Source organism: Panthera pardus, unplaced genomic scaffold (genome assembly GCF_024362965.1).
Source record: "Panthera pardus isolate Hobbes unplaced genomic scaffold, ASM2436296v1 HiC_scaffold_20, whole genome shotgun sequence".
Taxonomy (NCBI): domain Eukaryota; kingdom Metazoa; phylum Chordata; class Mammalia; order Carnivora; family Felidae; genus Panthera; species Panthera pardus.
In genome coordinates this window covers 92,116,633-92,138,799 of record NW_026526766.1, presented here as the reverse complement: position 1 = coordinate 92,138,799, position 22,167 = coordinate 92,116,633, and the positions used below count along the sequence as shown (strand labels likewise).

The following is a 22,167-nucleotide window of genomic DNA, read 5'->3' as shown; positions in this document are numbered from 1 at the left end:
GGACGCTCATGTGTGCGGGCAGGTAGCTGGGATATCCCACCTCCATATTCACCTGCCCAGCCCCTCCAAGACCCCACCTGCCAGAGTGGGCAGGGCCTGCAGGGCCCACAGGCTGAGGCTGGCCTTGAGACCCTACAACCGGGCGGGCCCCCCCACCCTCCTCTGGTTCTCGGGTTCCTCCGGTCTCCTCGACTCCGGGTGGCTTTGGGGAGCAGGGCCCACCCTGGCTCTCCAGTTCCCTCTGACCCTGGAGCTGTGCCCCGTCCTCTTCCGGGGGGCTAGAGCTGCACGGCCTTGGAGCCCTCTGCCACCCCAAAGCCCGTTGCTGAGCTGGGTGAGTGGTCAGGCGGCGAGAGTCTCACCCCCGCCCGCCTGCCCACCCCAGGCCCTGCCCTCCTTGCTGACGATGCTGATCCCTGGCTCTGAGCCGCCCTGATCCCTTGATCCGTCTCAGCCCCCGGGAGGCCCCAGACGACCTGCCCAAGGACCTGGGGTCTCCTGGAGCCTGGGACGCCAGAGCCTTTAGCCCACCACTCTGGGGTGGGGAGAGACAGGGGAACCACGAGGCCGGCGCGTCCCCAGGACCAACGGCCAAGGCGGGGTGGGAGTTGGCCGGCCAGGCGGGAGGCCTGGCGCCCCGCGATGCCGGCCGCCCCCGCGGAGGGCCAGCCCGTGCCCTGAGCTTGGCAGAGAAGGCCGTGTGCAATGTGGTATACGGTGCCCCCCGCCCCCGCCCCCTGCTGCTGCCCGTGGGGCCTGGAGCTATGGCTGTATGTGGAGAAGATGCGTCGTCACCTGCAGAGGAAGAGGTGCGGGGGGCCGGGGGGGGTGGCCCGGGGGTCAGGGTGCGGTGGGAGGTTCTTGGGGTCAGTGGAGGGGGCGGGGGCTTCCAGCCCTGGACGCCGGCCGGTGTCTCTCCAGGGGGCCTCCTCACGTTACCGGGGCCCGGGTCAGACCCCCCCCCCAATCTGTGATTCGGGATGGCCACGCTGGACACCTCATCGGTGCACCCCCCACCTCCAGGCCCTTCGCACACCAGAAACCTCCTTCGCGGCGGTGGTGCGATGCCTGTCTCTAGCTAGGCAGGGACAGCAGGGTGGGGAGGCCACTCCCCGCGTCCTATCTGTCAGAGCCAGCAGGGCGTGTTCGGCTCTGAGACCAACGTCTCACACCCAAGCCCCGGGTCCTCCCAAGTCACCCAGGCGGAGAGGTCAGTTCCCGGCATCAGACAGCGAGGTGCGCGGCCCTGGCCGTGGGAGGGGGCGGCTGGTAGGCTCCAGACAGCCCTTCCCGGGGCGTCGTGGGTAGGAGGCCCGAGCTTCCGGCACCCCGCTCTCTGACAGGCCACGCAGGCTCTGCCTGAATCTGGGGGCGGCAGGGCGCTGTTGGGGTCCCGGAGCCCACTCTCCCCCGGAGGCGTGGCCCCGACGTGGGGGGGTCGAGGCTGGGCAAGGGGGGGCTTTGCACCAAAGGCGTGTTTGGTTAGAGCGGCTGAGAAGCAGTGCCGTGGACGAAACTCGTGGATTTGTCGAGGGCCCTGCGTGTTGTCCCCCAGGAACGGCCGATCACTGCGGACTCCAACAGCGCAGAGAGGGGGCGAGTGCCCGGGGGTGCGCGCGCTGTTTTGCCGTGGGCGCTTTCACTTACCCGTGGGCTTTCCACGGACTCCGGTGATCTGGGTTGGCCCTCGGCCACGCAGAACACGTCTCCCACTTTTCCAGGGCTGCGTGTATGGTCACTGGGCTCCTCCCACCACCTGCCGGGGACCCCCTCCAGCTTGGGGCCCGCTCCCCCGCCCCCATGGTATCTGTGTGCCGTGTCCTCCGCTGACCGCTCTCCCGCCCTAGGGTAGGCAGCGGGTCAGGCCTTGAGCGTGGAACTCACAGGACCAGCCGCGACAGGCCAGAGGAGGAGGCCGAGGTTCTGAGTGATGAAGTGTCCTACCCCGGGCCCCCTAGCAGGGAGGGCCGGAACCAGGGCCAGCCTGATCGAGTGACCCCCAGACCCGAGGCTCCCCTGACAGTCATGTCCTGAGGGCAGCTCGCCCAAGGCCCAAGGGCCATGGGGCCCCAGTGAACAGAGCCCAGGGTAGCAGCTGGGGAGCCCCGGCCCCAGCCCATGGGCTGGCAGAGCCCAAGGGTAAGGGACAGCTTCTCTGCAGCCCCTGCCCAAAGGTGGAGGCATGAAGGGCTGGCCCGGCCTCCGGTCAAGGCGTTGGTGGTGGTGTGGGGCCCTGGGCCCGTGGACTTGGGCTGGGTTCATGGGCAGGAGTCTGGAGCAGTGTCCCAGGGGTTGGGTCTACCCTGGGGCACGGTCCTGTCATGCCCTCCCACAGTAGCGCCCTGGGCGTGGGGGAGCGGCTGTCCCGTCGGGCGGCTGTGGCCAGCAGCTGAACGCTTCTCGGCTCTGGGGGCTGGCTGACCCACAGCTCAGACGGAGCCGTGACCCCCGAGAGGTGACGGCAGAGGATGTGGGACGGGGGAGGGGCTAGGGTCAGGTCCTGCCCATGTGGCCTTGACTGGTGTCCTGAACCTCTCTGAGCCTTGGTTGTCCTTGGTGAGGATCGAGGGCTGTCGCGGGCCACTGTAGCTACTCTGGAGGACTGACGCGGCACCAGGTCCCGGAGCGGGGGCGGAGGGAGGTCCCTCGCCCCGGGCGGCTGAGCCTTGAGGGGGGGCTGTGTTTGGAGCTTGGCCGTCGTGGGCTGAGGGTCTGGCCGTAGTCACGGACTCATGCGTTTGCCCGGGGGCCCCTGAGCCCTGGTCGTGAGGGGCGTGCAGTGAGGTTCGGGCACGGGTGAGCCGCGCAGGTGCCAGCCTGGCGATGGGCACGCTGTTGGACCCCGCACGTGCTTCTGGGCATTTCTCCAGAGACGTCGACGTCTGTGCGCACAGGCGTGGCCTCACCCGAGGGCCCCGTGGTCCCAGTGATGACGGGGGAGCACGGGGCCCCTGCGTGACGGCGTGAGGGGCAGGCTGTGACTCCTTCTCTCTGCCCAGGATGGAGACCTCGTGCCTGGAGCTGGCCCTGGAGGGCGAGCGTCTCTGCAAGGCCGGGGACTTCAAGGCGGGCGCGGCCTTCTTTGAGGCAGCGGTGCAGGTGGGCACCGAGGACCTGAAGACTCTCAGCGCCATCTACAGCCAGCTGGGCAATGCCTACTTCTACCTGAAGGAGTACTCCCGGGCGCTGGAGTACCACAGGCACGACCTGCTGCTGGCCCGGTGAGCACGCGGCCCGCCTCGGGGAGGGGCCGTCACAGCGCGGGCAGTGCCGGGAGCTCGGGGTCCAGGGAACCCGAGGGCGCCCCTGACCTGGGAGAGGGGGAGGGGGCGGGGCGGCGCCTGGCAAGTGCCCCCAGGGGCTGTGTTTCAGGGGAGGCGTGTGTGTGTGCGTGTGTGTGCACACGGGTGTCCCTTGGTGTCCTGAATGTGTCCTCACGCGGGTGCCTGTCCCTGGGACGGGGCGGGGGGGGGGGGGGGGCGCGACCACTTGTGTTTCTGAGCGTCTCCACTCCCCTCTGGCCTCCAGACCTTCCCCGAGCTGCTCTCGTCCCTGAACACCCTTCCTTGCTTGTTCCCCGCCCGTCGGCAGCCGGACCCCCCCAATCCCGGGTGGAAGCGGAGCTTCTCAGGGCTCCCCCCAGCCCTGCCCACGGGCCCCTCCCTGGCCAGTGAGCCGCACGCGGTGTCCTCAGCACCCGGCGGGTGTGTCGAAAGTTACTCCCACTGTCAGGCCCCCCTGACTCTCCTGGTCTCCATTGGGGCACCTCTCTGAGCCCGAGCCCCGACGGCCACAGGCTGGGCCCAGCAGAGAAGCGATCCCCAGCTGGGCTGCCTGCCCGGGGCTGCCCGAGGGGACCTCGCCTGCCGTCGGCGAGACCCCTGCCCGGCATCGCCCCCAGTTGCCCCCGGGTTGGTCCTGCCAGGCCTCGCCCGCCCCTGCCCGGGCTCCTTGCTGGGCTCGGGGTCCTGGCCGGCCCTCAGTCCGGCTCCTCGCTGCCTCCTGCCCTCCAGGACCATCGGTGACCGCATGGGGGAAGCCAAGGCCAGCGGGAACCTGGGCAACACACTCAAGGTGCTCGGCCGCTTTGACGAGGCCATTGTGTGCTGCCAGCGGCACCTGGACGTCGCCCGGGAGCAGGGGGACAAGGTAGGTCGGCTGCTGCCAGGCTGCCTGCCGAGCCCCCACCTGCAGGGCTGAGGCCCGGCCCCCTGTCTTCCATGTGAGCTCCCCCAGACCCGCCAGCACCCCTCGTCCCTCCTTCCGGTTCCAGAGGGACACAGGGTGGCGCGGCAGCCGGGGTAGAACAGCCGTGGGCCCCGCCCGGTGCCGGACCCTTGACCTACTCTGTGACCCTCCCCCTCCCCGTGACCCCGGGCAGGGGAACAAGACGGCCGGCCCCAGGTCATAGCTCAAGGCGTGTGGGCCAAGCGCGCCTTCCTTCCCCCCGGGCTTCCGAGAAGGACCTGGTCGCCCTGATGGCGTAGATGACAAGGGGGCAGGTGCCAGGCCTGTCCACCAGGAGGCAGTGTTCGCTTGCCCCGTGCCCAGAGGGTGGCGACCACGTGCAAACACGCCTCACCCCTTCTTGGGGTCCCGGCCCTACTCCCACATCTGCACCTGATGACGGCCCCCCTCCAAGTCCCTGCCTTTGGGGGACTGCAGGCACAGTGGTCCGGGGCCAGGGGGTTCCTCGGGGGCCATGTCTGCGGAGGGCCAACCTCGGTGCCACCTTCAGGTCGGGGAGGCGAGGGCATTGTACAACATCGGCAACGTGTACCACGCCAAGGGCAAGCAGCTCTCGTGGAACGCCGCACAGGACCCCGGGCACCTGCCGCCCCATGTCCGGGAGCCACTGCGCAGAGCCTCCGAGTTCTATGAGTGAGTGGGGCAGGTGGGGGCACCACGGGCCGGGCCGGGGTCTGGCCGTAGCGCTTCCTGAGCCGCTGCGGTAGGCGCGGGACCCCAGGCACGGAGCACCCACATGTGGCCCCATCACCTCTCTGCAGACCCCCGCGTGGTGACAGCCAGGCTGGCTCTCCTTCCCCAGCCCCACCCACCCTCAGGCCTCCTCGGCTTCCCGCACATAAGTCACAAACAGCAGCGCCGAGAGGCAGGGAAACGGCCGAGCAAAAGCCACACGTGGCATTTAGAAAACGTTTGGCTGGAAATAGGGCGGGGACGTTGGGCTGAGCCTCTGTGCTGGGGAGGACGCTGGTGCAGGAGGACAGAGGCTGCACCCGAAAACCAAAGTCTGGGGCTGGGGAGCCCCTGACCTGAGCCTCGGAGCTCAGACAGCACCCTCGTCTAGTGGCTCCCTAGAGCCACTCTTCTAGAACCCCAAGCTGCCCTCTATCTGGGGCACGCTCCCAGCAGGGCTGTCGGAGGCTGCCTGCTCATCCCCTCTGGCCGGGCGAGTGGGTCACGAGCCCCTGCTTCCCTCGCACCGAGAGGGGCCACGGCTCAGACAGATGCAACCCCCAGGAGGAACCTGTCCCTCGTGAAGGAGCTGGGCGACCGGGCGGCCCAGGGCAGGGCGTATGGCAACCTGGGCAACACACACTACTTGCTGGGGAGCTTCGTGGAGGCCACGACCTTCCACAAGGAGGTGAGTCCCCTGCGGGGCGGGGGTGGGGGGGGCCAGCTGCCTCGCTTCGTCTGGGCTTGGCTCAGGGTCCCAGGCTGCTCTCGCCAGACGTGCAGACGTCGGGCTGGCCACGCCGGGCGGGGAGGCCACCCCCGCCATCCACATCGGGTCCCGGGGCTGCTCCGTGACCACCCGGGCCCTCGGGTCTGTGTCCCCAGCGCCTGGCCATTGCTAAGGAATTTGGAGACAAGGCGGCCGAGAGAGGGCGTACAGCAACCTGGGGAACGCCCACATCTTCCTGGGGCGCTTTGACGTGGCCGCCGAGTACTACAAGTAGGCAGGCCTGCCCGCCCGCCCCCACCCCTGCCCAACCCCACCCCGCCCAGCTCGGGGGAGGGGGCCCCTGGACACCAGCCCAAGGTCGGGAGGTGGGTCTGACCTCCCAGCCTCTCCAGGGGCCAGAACGGGAGGGGGGGGGGTTCTGGGCCACAGACTGACAAAGCCGGGGTCCTGGGGCTGCCGGGGACAGGAAGGGACTATGGTGCCCTTCACTCGGTAAGTGCGGGCAGAAGCCGCTCTGTGCCAGGGACACAGCTAACTGCGGCTGAGGGCCTCCCAGTGCCAGTTACTGGGGAACCCCAGAGCTGTCTTTGCACCCCACAATATCTCTGGAGTGCGGGTATAATCCTCCGTGTGTGGACCCAGAGGGTGGAGATCACACGGGCTCCCGGGAGGATGCTCTGCCAGCCGCCTCCTGGCTTGAGGAGCAGAGTGGTGACCGCCGGGCACAGGCCGGGTCGTCAGCACCAGGTCCCGTGCGTCCGGATCCCGGGCTGGGGTGTGCTGTGTCCCCCGTCCCCCATGCAGGGCGGAGGCTCGGGGTGGGGAGGTGACTGGCCAGTGCGGGTCCAGCAGTGACGGGGCTCCAGAGACACCCCGGTGGGATCCCGGGGCTGGCGGACCGCTTCCCCCCCCCCGCCCTCCGTGCACCCCTCGGCTGGGGGCTGTGAGCAGCGCCGCGTCCCCAGAGAGGGCTCCCGGAGCCCTCCTTGCTGGGGCTGAGCCTCCCCCTCTCGCAGGAAGACGCTGCAGCTGTCCCGGCAGCTCAAGGACCAGGCGGTGGAGGCACAGGCCTGCTACAGCCTGGGCAACACCTACACTCTGCTGCAGGACTACGAGCGCTCGGCCGAGTACCACCTTCGGCACCTGCTCATCGCCCAGGAGCTGGCCGACAGGTGCGCGCGCGGTGGGGGGCGGGCGGCGTTTCGGAAGCGGATCGCGGGCGACGGCCGTGGGTCGTGAGCACGCACGGTGCCACGCGCCGAGGCGCGCTTAATCCGTTAGATTTACGCTTTGTGATTTTCACCCGAATTGAAAGATTAATGACCCGCGGGACTGCCCCGCACCCAAGGGTGGAGGGAGCCGCGGGGGTGAGAGCCTCGCCGGCCACTAGGGGGCGAGGGAGGCCGAGGCGGGCACTTCAGGCGGGGCCTGCTGCGCTCCCGTCAGGACGGGCCTGACGGCCTGGGGGCTGCAGAAGTGGACTCGGTTTCCCTCCCTGGCAGAGTGGGAGAGGGCCGGGCGTGCTGGAGCTTGGGGAATGCCTACGTGTCCATGGGGAGCCCGGCACAGGCCCTGACCTTCGCCAAGAAGCACCTGGAGATCTCCCAGGAGGTAAGCCAGGCCTGCCCCCCTCCCTGCCGGAGACCCCCCCGGTGCTGCTCAGCTCCCTTCAGACCAGGCAGGGCGCCTCTCGCCCAGCCTCTGCTCCTCCCTCCTTTCCAGGCTGCCGATGTGCACTGGGCGGGGGGGGGGGGGGGGGGCCGCCACCCCCTGCCTGCAGACGCCTGATGGCAGCTCAGCTTATCTGGTGTAGCCAGGGGGTGGGGGGAGGGGAGCGGTGGCCTGCTTTCCACCTGAAGTGTTGGCGTTCCCTGTGGGCAGGGCAAGGTGGGCATGACCTACCGCAGGCTGCCCTTGGGGCTCTTCCCCTGGAACCTTCCAGCTGGACACCTTGGGGACGGTAGACAGGGTCTTTGAGAGCCTGTCCGCACGCAGGACCCTCCTACTGAGGTCAGGGTGGTCCACGGCCGGGTGCCACAGGGCATCACCGGTGACCTCCGGCTCCCTGGTTTCTGGTTGGCCCTCTTACCTCCGCCCCATCCTTCTCCTTGGCCCCAGCGGCACGGCCACCTCCCTCCAGCACATGCCCAGCACCTGCCCAGACCCACCACGGCCCCGTGTCTGTTGTGGGTGAGACCCACCGGAGCCCAGGCGGTGGGGAGGAGCATGGAAGCTCCGGCCAGGAGAGTCCCCCACCCCCTGCCAACCGGGGTCACCAGCAGGGCCGGCCCCACAGCCCCCTGAGCACGGGTGGGGGCACGCCAGTGGCCCCAGAGCTCCACTCGAGGCCCGGCCCCGGGCCCACCTCACTTCTCTGCGCTTCTCGGCCCCTGCTGAGCCTCTGCTCTGAGCTGGGGGTGCCTGAGGGCTGCACGTGAGGCTCCAAGGGGCCGAGAAAGCTGGAGTCTGGACCAGACCACCTGTCCTCGGGAGGGCGCTCGGGAAGGAGGGCCTCACGCGGCGCCCCCAGCGTTCTGGGGTGTGAGGGGCGCCCCCGGGGCACAGGGAGGCCTGGTTCCCTGGGAGGTGCGGGGCTCATGATTGTCCGTAGGAGTCCCCCAGCCCCCCTGCCCCCCAACCTGGCCCTGCTTGGCTGCAGATCGGGGACCGAAACGGGGAGCTCACGGCCCGCATGAACGTGGCACAGTTGGAGCTGGTGCTGGGCCGGCTGAGCAGCCCCGCGGCCGCGGAGAAGCCCGACCTGGCCGGCTACGAGGCCCAAGGTGAGTCCCGGGCTGGGTGGGCAGGGGTGTGGCGGGAGGGCCGCCCGGAGAGCTCAAGGCTTGGGCCTCGGGACGGCGCTGGGCTTCCGGGTGCAGGTCTATGGGGAGGTGGACTCTGCCCACAGGAGCCCTTGTGACAGAACTGCCCGGTGAGGGTGGCAAGCCCCCGTCGCTGGGGGTGTCTGTCCGCACCACTTCTCCGCCGTGCTCTGGAGCTCCCGGGGGCGCGGGGGGGGGGTGGGGGGTGGTGACCGGGTGTCCAGGGTGCTCGGGGCACAGACGAGGGGCCCTGTTTCCCCAGGTCAGGTTAGGAATCCGAGATTGGGAAGCACGGGGTGGAAAGGGGTGTTCAGGGGCAGGGACGGTGTGGGCAAAGGTGTGTCCTGAACGGGAGGCCTTCGGGCTGGTGCTTCACGGTCTCTGGGCCAGCGAGGGCCTGAAGTCACTCTGAGCTCCCCAGGTTGATCCCCTGGCTAGGAGGGGGGGGGGGGCACTCACTGCCCCTCCCTCCGTGCTCCATCCCCTTAAGGGCTGAGGACCCCCCCCCCCCCCACCACCTGAGGCTCAGAGCTGGGCCTGGGGGCCAGAGGGGGAGGCTGAGTCAGCCAGAGATGTAGAGCCTCCCTCCGGGCGGGCGGGCGCTACTCAGGTGAGCCCCGGGACCAGCCAAGGCAGCTATGTTGATCTCAGTCCCGGGCTGCCTGTAGCCCCATGTGGGTGAACATTGCTAGGCACGCAGGGCGGGATGTTCCTTGCAGAGCAAATGGGTAAATAGGGGGCTGGGGGGGCCACCCCGAGCTGGCTTCCCCCGTGGCTGCAGGCGGGTGTGGGGTTCCGCACAGGGCGCTAGCTGCCCCCTCCCTGCCTGCACCGACCCCAGCCTGCGGGGAGTCTGGCCCCAACCCCCTCGTGGCTGTGTTCCCTAGGGGTGCCCACCTGCCCCAACCTGGAGCCCGTCAGGCCTGCAGAGAATGAGGCCCCAGGAAGTGGCACCTGGCCGCGGTGGAGAGGCTCCAGGGTTTCTAACGATGCCTGTCCTGGGCAAGGGGAGGCACGTGTCCCCACCCCTCCTCAGGGGCTGAGACGGAAGGGAGGGTGCGAAGGTTTCTGGGACCCCCAGCCACCCTTGTTTTGGGGTGATGTGGCTGCAGGGGATGGGATGGGGGAGGGCCCCCCTCTGCCCCCCACCCTGCCCCAGGATGTACAAGACGGTGGCTCCCTTTGGGCGGGGGTTTTCTGAGGGTGGGCAACTCTGTTTGGAGCCCCTGGCCCTGTGAGGCCGCTCTCTGCGACACCCAGCAGTGGGTGGGGGCAGGTCCTGGCCCGGAGGGCTTCTGGAAAGGCTCCCCGGGGCTGCGGCCAGCTCCAGGTTCTCTGGCAATTTTCCCTCTTCTCCGAGCTGAGGAAAGGGGGGCGCATCACGGGTGGAGGGCTGGGCTGTGCCGGGAACAAGGCAGCTTCTGTCCTTCCCACGCCAGCCCTGCTGCTCTGCCCTGTGCCCAGACCCTTCCCAGCCGGGGCCCCCGGAAGCCCCCTCCCTGCCAGGCTGCCAGCGCTGGGCCACCGGCCGAGGCGGGGCAGAGGCCCTTCTCCAGAGCAGCCTGCTCCGGGTCACGGAGGCAGGTGTGGGGGCCCCAGGCCTGGGGATGCGGCTGCTGAGTCTGGGCCGCCGTGGAGGAGCCCCCCCCCCCCCACTCAGGTGAGCCCGGCGGGGCCGGGGCCTTGTGGACGGAGCGCCCCAGGAGTCTCCTGCGGGGGTGGCATTACTCACCCACTCATTTGTCCAGTGCACACTGAACGTGGGCACTGGCCTGGAAACTGCCCCTCGGGGCGGGGATGCTGCACTGGCGTGTGTCGAGCCTGGCCGTTTGGCGGGGGGGAGGCGGGGGGATGAAGGGGGGACCAGGTGAGCGCCAGGGAAGGGTGTTGACCCAGCCCGCCACCTGGAGCCCAGGGAAGATGCCTCAGGCTGCTTCTGGGAGGGAAGAAGCCTGGGGCCGGTGGGGACCGCGGTGGGCGGGGACCGCGGTGGGCGGGGACCGCGGTGGGCGGGGACCGCGGTGGGCGGGGACCGCGGTGGGCGGGGACCGCGGCTGGTCCTGGAGGCCGGGACCCAAGGTGTTTTCTTTCTTGATAAAACAAGGGCCCTTTATGCAGCTGGGGGACCCAATTTACAGGTTGACCTCAGCAGCCTTGCAGCCCCCATCCCAGCAGAGGCCCCAGGACGCGTCCTGACACTGCTGCCTGACTGGGTCAGGCCTCCCAGGTCCCCTGGTGTGCCAAGCCCCTTTGAAGTCAGGCTTGGGACACACTGGGGAACGTAACCGGCAAAGGTAGCCAGAAACGACCCGTATGTGGCAAACAGCGATAAACAAAAAAACAAGGCGTGCCTGGGAATGAGCAAGCGCTTGGGGAGGAAAAAAGCTGAGCGGCCGGGTGGGCCTCGTGGAGGCCGCTGTCGCCCTCAGCTCGGCCAAGGAACAACACACACCAGGCGGCTTACAAAGATGAATGTCCACTTCCCGCGGCTCTGGAGGCTGCGGGTCCGGGAGCAGGGTGCCCGCACGGCCGTCCCGGTGACAGCCCTCTTCCCGGGTGCAGGGGTGGTGTGGGGCTGGAGGGAGGTCCCCAGTGTCTTCTCATAAGGGCACCAGCCCCATCCCCGGAGCCACCCTCATGACCTCAGCTAACCCTAATCACCCCCAAGACCCCGCTCGCTGATGTCATCGCGTTGGGGGTGGGGTCTTCAGTGTGGAATTTGGGGGACACAAACGTTTGCCCCATAGTAGTGACTTCTGAGCAAAGGCTGAAAAGGGAGAAGGGAGTGAGCCTGAACAGAGGACAGCCATGCAAAGGCCCTGAGGCCTGGGTAAGGCTGGCTAAGAGGAGCAGCAGGGAGCGGGAGAACCTCTGCCCTGTGCAAGCCCCTCCCCATGCCAGGGGCCCTGCAGGGTGAGCAGAGGAAGAAGATCTCACCCAGGCCCTATGGGCATATGCCCCCGGGGCCCCCAGCATGTATAAGGGACAAAGAGAGCAGAGAGGCAGGTGAGGGACGTGACACTCAGGTCCCGGCAAGGTGAGGAGGGGTCGGATTCTGGATCTGTTTTGAAGGAGGACCTGCCAGGATTTTGGAAGTTGAGACTGAAGGCAGGAAGGAGTTGGAGGGACACAGCCCAGCAGCTAGAAGCTGAGTTGGGCGCCTAAGCGGGCCGGCTGCATGCAGGAGGGGCGGGATGGGGCCTGGCCAGCCTGGTGGGGACAGAAATGATTCTGGTCAGACTCAGGCGGGAGTGGGGTGGTGCTCAGGGAAGTTTCCAGACCTTCCCCTCTGGGGTGGGTGGAGCGGGAAGCCCGCCAGCGTGGCTCTGGCCTGAATGCCCCAGTGCGCGCGCAGCCCGCACAGAGGGTGCATTTAGCCGGGCCCCGAGGGCCATGAGGGGACCCGCCCTGGAGCCGGACACAAGCTGTGTCTCAGAGGAACATTTCAGCCTCCGCCACGGCCTGGGCCCAACGGTCCAGCCAGGCGGGCCCCAGCAGACAAAGTGGGGAAGGCGAGTCAGACCCCCCGGGTGTCAGGGGGCGGCCGAGAAAGGGGCCGGGTTTTCGCTGGCTGTGGTGAGTACAGGGCCATGCACAGGACCGCTCGGCGTCCCCCCATCACTCCCCGGGCCAGGTGATGCCCCCAGACAGTTTGGTGTTGGAATGATCACATTGTTCCTTCAGAGCTGCTTGTCTGATCCGGGGAGGGATGGGCAGTGGGGACCCTGCCCCATCTCCTTGGGCCTCAACACGGGGTCAGGCTCCGGCTGCACACCTGGGCGAGGCCCGGTGGCCAGGGGCCATTTTCAGGGGGCAGAGGCAGACCCGGTGCTGACCACGTGGCCAAAGTTGGGGGGATGGGGCCCTGCTGGGGGGGGGCGGGAGGGGCGGCAGGCAGCCCCAAGTCCTGGACCCACGCGGCTGCCTGCTGTCCCCTCCCTGGACAGCAGCCACAGAAGCCCCTCCTCCAAGATCTCTGCTTTTCTACCCGGCCTCTGGAGGGTAGAGAACAGGGCGTAGCTTCCTCAGAGCCTGAAGGCCAGCCGCCCACACCATCTCCTCCGTTCCTAGGACTCCCTGGGCATTTGGTTCGGGCTGGTCTGAATGCCTGACCTCCCGGACGGCCCCTCTCTGGGGACCGTGTCTTGGGCAGTGGGTGTGGGCTCAGAGCCGGGGGCCCGAGGTGGGGTCGGGGGCCGAGCTGAGGGCTCCCTGCCTGGCCTCGCTGCCGCTGGTGGGGCACGTGCCCCGTGCTGTCCGTGGCACGGCATCACCAGTGAGCTCAGTGCTGGGGTAGCCAGAGGGCAAGGCTTCACCGCGACGTGGGCTGTGGGTGTCCACAACATGTCAGGCGCCATAAGATGCTTCCCACGGGCTCCCTGTGTGGTGCCTGCAACATGCCTGGAGGCTCAGTCTGACGGGGGTACTGAGCTTGAGGGAGGGTAATGGGTCCAAGGTCCAGTGCTGCCCAGACATGACTCCTGGGGCATCTGCCTTGCTCGCTCTACCCACAGTGCCTCCTTGCCTCATGCGGCCCCACACTTGGACAAGGGTCCCTGGGGCACCCGGTTGGTGCCCAGCACGTGTCTGCAGGTAGAGGGGCGCTCAGCTCCTGGGAGGATCTGGGCTGCCCATGTGCGTGCAGGGTGGGGGGTGAACGGAGTCCCTTAAGGGCGGGCACGGGGGCAGCACAGCCAGACCCCCTGCCAGGCCCCTACAGGGTCGGCCCATCCCCACGCTCGGCTGCTTGCCGGGTGGGGCGTGCGAGGTCGTGCAGGCACTGCGTTTGCTTCCGTGGAGACGGTGACGTTGGCGGTTCATCTGCGGGCCCCAGGGTGCAGGCCCTCCGGAGGGCCCTGGCCTGGGCCAGCCCGCCTCTTGGCCGAGGGTCAGTGCCAGGCTGACTGGGCCCCCTGTCTTCCAGGTGCCAGGCCCAAGAGGACACAGAGGCTGAGTGCAGAGACCTGGGGCCTGCTGAGGCTCCCCCTGGAACGGGTGAGTGGGGCTCAGGGTGGGCAGCCGGGGCGTGGGCAGCGGGCCGACGAGGCAGGTGTGATGGGTGCTGAATTGCCGCCTCCCAGCCCAGCTCCCGTCTGTCCCCCGTCCCCGCCGTGGGGGGCAAGCGCCCTCTCTGCAGCCCGAGACCCTGGAGCAGCCATCCGCCCCCAGAGAGGCCCCCACGAAGCCCCACTTCCTCCCACTCACCCCAGGGGCCCGCCAGCCATGCCCCCCCCGGGGGACAAGCCACGGTCCTCGCAACCTGCAGGCCCCCAAGCCCCCACCCGGCCACAGTCCCCAGTGTCCCAGCCGCTCCCCGTGCCTTCCTGCTCCCTGTCGGCCGAGACTCTGCCCCGGGGGAAGCAGAGCTGTTACGGGCAGAGCAGACCAGTCAGAGGCTGGGCAGGGGGAGGCTCTGGGCCCACTCTGTACCTGTCGGAGGTGGGTGCTGTGTAGCCCTGGGGGAGTGAGCTCCCTTCTCCGAGCCTCTGGTTCCTCAGGCGTGTGCTGGGCTTTGTTGCGGGTGCCCCTGGGGCGGTCTGTGGCGGGACAAGGCTCAGGGCCGCTCAGTGTGGGGTCAGCCTCCTAGCCTCCGGGCCTCAGGCTCTCTTCCTCCTCCCTGAGGCACCTCAGGGCCTGGGTGCGTCTGTGAGACAGGGCCACTGTACCCGCCAGCCCCCGCTCAGGGTCCTGGGATGGGAGCACTGGTTGGGGATTGCCACAGCCCCCACCGATGCCTGGCCTCCTCCCTCTCCCCAGGAGCAGAATGGAGACAGCCACCAGCTGGGGGAGTGGCGGGGGCCGGGCAGGGACATGCTCCCTCTCCCCATGAGGAGCAGGAAGTACCAGGAGGGGCTGGAGACCGCTGAGAGGCCCCGCGAGGGCGGCCACTCCCCGCTGGACAGCGCGGACGTCCGGGTGCAGGTGCCTCGCACGGTAGGTGACCTCTCTTCGGGTGCCCTCCCGAGCGGCCGACCTGGGCCACCCCCGGGGTCAGAGGCCACGGCCCTGTGCTGCCTCGGGGCCTGGCGGACATGGCACCTATGGACGGTGCAGGACACTTAGCACAGACGGCGTTCTGCCAGTTGCGTCCGGCCTCCGCAAGGCCCCGGCCACTGAGGACAGGAGGCCTTGTGGATGGGGCTCCGGAGGGCGGGCTTGCGGGGAGCTCGGGCCCTCGGGGCCGGCCAGCAGCCCTGTCCTGGGTGTGCAGCACACAGGGGTGGACGGACGGACGGGGCCTGGGGGGACGGATGGGTGAGGGATGGACGGACAGGTGGTCAGACAGATGGGGGACAGAGGGAAGGGGGCCTCCTGCTGCCTGGCAGCTGTCCCACTGTGTCCAGGAGGCTGGGCTGGCCTGTCTGGGCTGCTGGAAGCGGGTCGGGGTCTGGGAGGTACAGGCTGCAAACCTACGTGCCCAGTGAGTCCAGGTTCAGAGGTCAGCCGGGACCATCCCCCCTCCCCATGTGCAGAACACCTGGGTCCAAATATCTGGGACTCGATCTAAAAATAATTGCCTCTGAGGGCTTAATCAGCACCTTCCCAGCCTTTGAGGGGCGTGGGCGCCGCGCTGGTATTCTTAGCCCCCCGATGGCTGCTTTGCACCCATCCTTCCCACGAGCCTGGGGGGCCTCCGCCAACCCCATCTACCCCCAGCACTACCTGCCAGCCCGTGTCCGTAGAGTGAGAGGTGAGGAGACGGGGCCACCACGGAGGCCCCAGACGGTGGGGCTATTGCCTGCACTGTGTGTTTGGGGACCCCCCAGCCGAGCAGTGCAGGGGCCTTGCCACCAGCGCATGGGGACTTGGGGGTCTTGGGAGGTGTGACTGGGTGTGGTCGAGGGCTGGGCTAGACTCAAAGGTTGGGGTCCATCCAGAAAGGGCCTGGCAGGGGAGGACCCCCAGCTACCAGGGAGCCACAGGGGGCTTTGGAACAGGACAGCCTTTTCCACATGGTGACCTGGCCCTAGCCGTGTCCCTGTTGTTGCTGGCGGGGGGCAGGGGGTTGCGTCTACCAAACAGAAACAACAGCCAGGGCTCAGCAGCCATAAAAGGAGAAATCGAGGCATGGGGCAGCAAAGAGGTTAGCCTGAGGGCGCACAGCTAGGAGCGGTGGAGCTGGGGTTCCAAGGCCAGCTCCTAGAACCCCCGCTCAGCCCCTCTGAGAAGGCAGCAGGGCTTTGGGCAATGGGGGCACCTTTGGAGAAAATTTTTATGAGCGCTAAGCCTGGCCCCAGTTGGAGGCCTGGCCCCAGACCTCCCCCTGCCCTGCAGACACAACTGGGGGCAGGCCCTTCTCCTGGGGCTCTGAGCTCCCTGTAGAAGGAGCGGGACCGAGAGGGCCCCAGGGGGCTCCACCTTTCCCCCTTCTGCCCTCGCCCCCAGCCAGCTTCCCCACACACCCCAGGGCCGGCCCCCACTGGGCCCCCGGCAGGCCAGAGGCCAAGACTCCACAGACCTCCCGGTGTAGGGAGGGGATCCCATGGCCAGTGGCGGGGGCTGTGGTGGCCGCCCGGCCCCTGCCCCTGCCCCTGGGAAAGCATCCCTCTGGCTCCCTCAGCAGCCTGGGGAGTCAGGGCTGAAGAACGAGGCGGCTTCTCCCGGGCTGACACGGCTTTGGAAGGAAGCCGGGCCCCTCCGTCATCAGGGCGACCGCTTTCCAGATAGGCTCCGTCCTCCTCGCCCCTCTGGCATGACCACCCCCCTCCCGTAGGCCCCAGCAGGAGCCCTCCGTGTTTGCAGAGCATGTGTGTGCGTGCGCGTGTTCGTGCGCGGCCGCGGGAGCGAGTGCAGTGGGGGGGCCGGGGCGGGGAGGGCCCTCTCCCGGGTCCTATTTAAGCACTGAGCCAACAGGGGCAGCGAGGCGGCAGGGCACCGCATGGTGGAGCGCCCCACAGTAGACAGCGCTTAGGGAGGGAGCTGCGTGCCCAGCTGCTGGAGGGAGCTGCGTGCCCAGCGTGAGTGTGGGGTCCCCTACAGGGGGAGGCTCAGGGAGCACAGGGGCCGGTGGGAAGCAGGATGGGGGCAGAGCGGAGCTCTCCTCCTGGGCTGGTGCACCAGTCCAGCCACCTCCCCCGCCCCTCGGGGCCTGGGGCCTCAGGAACCCCGGCCAGCAGGTTGGGGGGCTGCAGGGGGGCAGCCCAGGGCCTGGGGGGCGCGGGGGGTTTGCAAGACCCGGGCTGGCACTCCAGCAGGAGGGGCTCGGAGACCCCCTGAGACAGAAGGAGCCAGAGGCAGGGGCAGAGGAGAGGTGGGGGCACGTCCTGTTAGGACCCGGGGTGCTGTCCTAATCGAGGGGGGCGGGGCCTCCTTGCTGTCTGGAGCCTCACCCTGTGCACCTGCGGCCTCAGCCCCAAACCCCCCCAACAAGGGGAGCGCCAGCCCTTCACAGGTGGCCCAGGATGGCTCTGCTGTGGGGTTGTCTCTGGATGGCCGCACAGGGCCCTCTCGGCCCAGCCCTCTGCTGTGCTGCTGGGGTCCCCGAGAAGCCTCTGGGCAGATGCCGCCCTACTTCAGGGGTGCCCCTGAGCCCCGAGGTCAGCCCACGGGGGGTTGGAGGAGTGCTGGGGGCCTGTGTCTAGAGAAGAGGGGTCCCAGGGCTACCTCTTTCCCGGGAGAGGCCTGGCTCTGTTCGCCCGGCCCACAGTTCACCTGGGGGGCCCCAGCTGGGGCCAGATGCCAGGGTCGGGGGCCAGGAGCAGCGACTGTCCCCTGTGGTGGGGTGGTGCTGTGCTTACCCCCACACCTGGCTGAGTCTGGGGCCCCAAGCGACCTCCCCGGGGGAGGCACCTGTGCGGCCCCCACCAGTGCGGAGCTTGATGCTGGGCCCTGGCCATCCTGCCTGCAGTTCCCCCAGGAGGCCCTGACCAAGTGCAGCCCCCTGGCCGGGGTGCCCCCTGAGCCCTCGGTGCCTTGTGCCCTGGGATCTGTGGGGTCTTAGGCCGGGGCGCAGCAGAGCAGAGTCGTGAGTCGGGGGGATCTTGAACCACCCCCAGCCGTGGCTCTAGGCCTGCGTTGCTGGGACAGGAGGTTGGGGGGCGGGGAGGGGGACCTGAGAGCCCGGCTGGGGTCTCTGTCCTCCGAGCTGCCACCTGCTGGCAGGTCTCACGCACAGAACCACCCACTCCGCTGTCCCTCCCTGCCCCTGTGGCCCCGCAGCCTGAGCCCGGCTCTGAACCTGGGAGCCCAGGCTGGGCCTGCTCGTGGGGTCCCCGGGGCTGCCCCTGGCTGGAGGTGTGCAAGCTCCCCTCCCTCAGTGTCTGCAGTGGGCTGGCGAGGGGTCGTCGGGAATTCGAGGACCGAGCCAGGCCCCGCTAGGTGACATTTCTGCCGTGTGGTCTCTCCATGAGCCCAGCTTTGAGGGGCCCCCAGGAGGCCACCAGCCAGCTGGGAGGGGGAAGGACAGGGCCGGGCAGGGGACACCGGAGGCAGGGAGGACGTGGGGCAGGCACCGGTCTGCAGCCAAGGTGATCTCCGGAAGCCACCCCATCCGTCAGTCAGCACTCGGGGCTCTGGACCAGACGTGGGGAGGCTAGTGGGGGCGCCTGCCCTTGGGGGGGCCAAGAGACCGGTGCCTCCAGCTTGCTCTCCTATGGATGTGTAAACCGAGGCTCAGCGTGGGAGGGGGCTTGTCCAAGGCCCTCTCCCGCTTCTCACTGCCCCTCCCTGGTCCCATCGGTGGGGCTTGCCTGGACCTAGCAGGTTGCCCCAGGGTCAGCCCTCCTGCTACCCAGGCTGAACACTCACAGTGCCTGCCAGAGTCCCCGTGCTCCCAGCATGTCCAGACTCTGCCCCCCAGCCATCCAGAGCAGATCCTGGTCACCTTGGCCAGTACACGGAGGGTGCTTTAGCCTGAACACCCCGCACATCTGCGTCCTCTGGGCCTGTCCGCTGGTCCAGGACCCGAACCCCAGAAGGGATGGGACTAGGGTGGAACACAGCAGGCCTCACCTCCCCCAGCTCTGGCTCCTTGCCTTTGGTGATCTGCCCTGATGTCGCTGGCACCTCTGGGTCCGCCGTCACTGCTGCCAGGACCCTGGTACAGACCAGTGTGATACACAAAATGGCCCGTGAGGCTCCCTGCCTGCCGAGGGCCCCGTCACTCACTCGCTCCTTCGTTTGTTCATTCAGCAGCCGCTGGGGAGTGCTGTGCTGGGTGCCAGAGCCCCAGAGGCGTGGGCAGAGGGGAGCTCACTGCGGGGGCTGCCACGGTGTGTGATAGTGTCCAGGGGCGGGGCCGGGGCGGTGGCGGTGGCGGCTGCTGAACCGCGTTGGGGCAAGTAGGGGGCGGGTGGCAACGTCGCGTCTGGGAGGATGGCGGAGGCGGGGCAGGTGGGGTGAGGGTCCCAACCTTGTCCCAGGCCGCGCGGCTCCCTCAGGGGTGCGCAGGGGTCTGAGGGGCTGGGCCAGAGCCGGCGCTGACTGCCCCTGCCCCCCAGAGCATCCCTCGGGCCCCGTCCTCCGACGAGGACTGCTTCTTTGACCTGCTGAGCAAGTTCCAGAGCAGCCGCATGGATGACCAGCGCTGTCCCCTGGAGGAGGGTCAGCCCGGGGCCGCCGAGGCCACCGCCGCCCCCAGCCTGGAGGAGAGGGTCGGTGAGTGCCCCCCCCCGCCACCCAGAGAGCTCCTCTTGTCCTGGAGGGGGGCTGGGCCAGGCTCAGCCCCCTCCCTCCACCGTCGTGCCCCCCTGAGCCCTTGCTCCCGAAGGGCGGGTGCACCAGCTGCAAAAGTGCCCCCTGTCACCGTGAGCTCCTCGTCCCCCGCTCGCCCAAGCCTGCGTCCCGGGAAGTGTGTAATCATGTCCGCCCTCCGGAACACCGTGTCAGGGCATCTCTGTCTCGGAGCGGGCGTGGGAAGCAAGGCTTTCCTCCGGCACCTTCTAGAAGCCCCTGAGCGGGTGTGGGGCAAATAGCAGAGGCAGCTGAGAGCAGCCGGGGTCCGGGGTCCGGGGTCCGCGGAGCCACCGCTGGGAGCCCCGTGTGCCCAGGAGTGTGGTGGGCTGGGCTGGGCTCCAGCCTGACCCGCCTCATGGGGTCCCCTTCCCTGTACCTTGTCCCCCCCAGCCCGGCCCTCGCTGACGGCCTCCCCGCAGACCGAAGAGTTCTTCGACCTGATCGCCAGCTCGCAGAGCCGCCGGCTGGACGACCAGCGTGCCAGCGTAGGCAGCTTGCCCGGGCTCCGCATCACCCACAACAACCTGGGACACCTGCGTGCCGACGGGGACCCGCAGGAGCCTGGGGACGAGTTCTTCAACATGCTCATCAAGTGCCAGGTGGGCCTGCGGTCGGGGGAGGCTGGGGGCGCTCGCCCGCCTGCCCCCACCCCAGCCCCGAGGTGGCCCGGTGCCCCTCTGCCCTCGTCTTGGGCGGGGGCTCCTCCTGCCGGGAGCTGGCTCTGGTCCTTCCGTCTCGGGCCGGATGGGAACTGAGTGCCTGTGAGTGCTCAGACCTGAGGCCCCTCCCGGGACCCCCCAGAGGTCACCCCGGATGTCCTCAGCCGCCCCTCACAGTACAGGAGCTCTAGCTGGGGGGGGAGCACCGGGTCCCCAACGTGGTGGCCTCGGGCCAGGTGTCAGCCCCGAGCGGGGAGGGCTCTCACCATTGTGGGGTCCGGCCACCTGCCCTGCCCCCCACCCGCCCCGGCTGGGGCAAGGCCAGACGGCAGGCAACGGTGTCAGGAAGCCCGTGGAACGGCTGCAGGAAGGGCAGCCGCGTGGCCCGTGTGGGCCGCTGCAGTTTCCGGACGTGCCGTTCGTTCCGCAGAGCCGAGCAAGGCGCGGCCCCGGGCGAGTCCGACGAGCCTCAAAGCCGGCCCTACAGAGAGCCCCCAGCCCCCGGCCGCACCGGCTCCGATGGCCGCACCGGCTGCCGGCCTTTCTGCTCCAGACCCCGCAGAGAAGCCCAAATGCCTCGTCGGCCCCACGCCAGCCCCAGCCCCTCTGCACGTCGGGCGCCGGGAGCCCCCGGTCCTGTCCGCGGGGCTCCTGAACGCACCACCATCGGGGGGCCTTGGGAGCGGCACGGGAAGGCCGCCCGGCGGCACCCTCACCCCGTGTCTGGCGGGCATCGTTCGGTCCTCTGCCCCTGGGCGGCCCGGGGGGAGGCCCCTCGCCCCCGGGGCCGGGGCTGCTGGTGTGCCCGCGGAGCCGATGGTACAGGTGCACGGAGGGAGGCCCTCCCGAGCCGGCCTTGTGGCTGGACAGCGGCCCCCGCCTGGGAGTGGTGCCCGAGGCCGCCGAGCACTGGCCCAGCTGCTGGGGGGGGGGGGGGCCCTCCGAGGCCAACCCCCGTGTCTGTGTCTGCCCAGTCCGCCAGGATCGATGACCAGCGCTGCCCGCCTCCCGACGTGCTGCCCCGAGGCCCCACCATGCCTGACGAGGACTTCTTCAGCCTCATCCAGAGGGTGCAGGCCAAGCGGATGGACGAACAGCGGGTCGACCTCGCCGGGAGCCCGGAGCAGGAGGTCGGCGGGAGACCCGAGCCCCGGCAGCAGTGCCAGCCTGGCGCCACCTAAGGCCTTGTGACTGCAGCCAGGCCGGCCCCACCCCCGCTCCTGGACTCGGGGCCGGGGTGGGGGGGTGGGGGGGCGGAGAGCTCACGGTCATCTGCCCAGAAGCCCGTTCCTCTGGAGGCCACGGCTGAGCACAGGCTCCGAGCCCTCTGGCCCTTTCCGCTGTGGCAGACGCTGGGCACACAGCCCCCACATCGGCTCCCTCCCAGGGTGGCAGGCTCAGGTCAGGGCTGCCCTGGAGGGTGGCTGTGCTCCTGTCCTAGAGCAGCCCCCGGGTGGTACACGGGCCTCCCGCAGGCCTGCCAGGCCTTCCCACTGCCCCAGGCCCAGCCCTCCCCCTGCCCCACGTCTAGCTCTCTCCCTGCCCCAGGCCCAGCCTTCCCCCTGCCCCAGGCCCAGCCCTTCCCCTGCCCCAGATCTAGCTCTCTTCCTGCCCCAGGCCCAGCTCTCTCCCTGCCCCAGGCCCAGCCCTCCCCCTGCCCCAGGCCCGGCCCTCCCCCTGCCCCAGGCCCAGCCCTTCCCCTGCCCCAGGTCTAGCTCTCTTCCTGCCCCAGGCCCAGCCCTCCCCCTGCCCCAGGTCTAGCTCTCTCCCTGCCCAGGCCCAGCTCTCTTCCTGCCCCAGGCCCAGCTCTCTCCCTGCCCCAGGCCCAGCCCTCTCCCTGCCCCAGGCCCAGCCCTCCCCCTGCCCCAGGCCCAGCCTTCCCCCTGCCCCAGGCCCAGCTCTCTCCCTGCCCCAGGCCCGGCTCTCCCCCTGCCCCAGGCCTGCAGCTTGTTGGGTCCAAACCCTCCGTGGCGCCCCTCTGCCCTGCCCAGCTCCCTCCTGCCTGGCAAATGTGAAGATGCTGTTGCCTCCCTTAAGTCCCCAAAGGCCCCTCTGACGGCTTTTCTGTGGGGCTTACCAATGACACGGACATTTCCGTCCTCCCAGAGGTGGTCCTGGGATGATGGAACCTGTTTGCCCCAGTCCCAGCCTCTCTCCCACAGGGAGGGGTCCCTCCCAGCCCTTCGGCCCTCCCACCTCCCTTCTCCACCTAGAGAAGGTGCGAGGTGGTCTCAGCCTGGAACCTGACACAGCAGCGGAGGCAGGCCAGGTGCCCCCACACAGAGCCACCAGGTCCTGGCATTTCAGCCCCCCACCCCCAGCCGGCACCCAGTCTTGAACAGGCAGGGGCAGTGGATGGGTG

The 22,167-nt window shown here is 69.1% G+C and overlaps 1 protein-coding gene across 1 annotated transcript; it reads left to right on the top strand.

The window, feature by feature from the left end:
- Positions 1-214: 214 nt before the first annotated feature.
- GPSM1 (G protein signaling modulator 1) lies at positions 215-21,531 on the top strand. Its single transcript, XM_019435935.2, is given in 17 exon segments — positions 215-670; positions 673-752; positions 754-809; positions 3,000-3,221; positions 4,014-4,149; positions 4,739-4,881; positions 5,485-5,608; positions 5,806-5,845; positions 5,848-5,920; positions 6,667-6,822; positions 7,153-7,261; positions 8,310-8,433; positions 13,397-13,467; positions 14,230-14,406; positions 18,912-19,068; positions 19,537-19,745; positions 20,780-21,531. Coding segments are annotated over 17 exon segments (2,112 nt in total). The 5' UTR covers positions 215-642; the 3' UTR covers positions 20,987-21,531.
- The last annotated feature ends 636 nt before the right edge of the window (positions 21,532-22,167 follow it).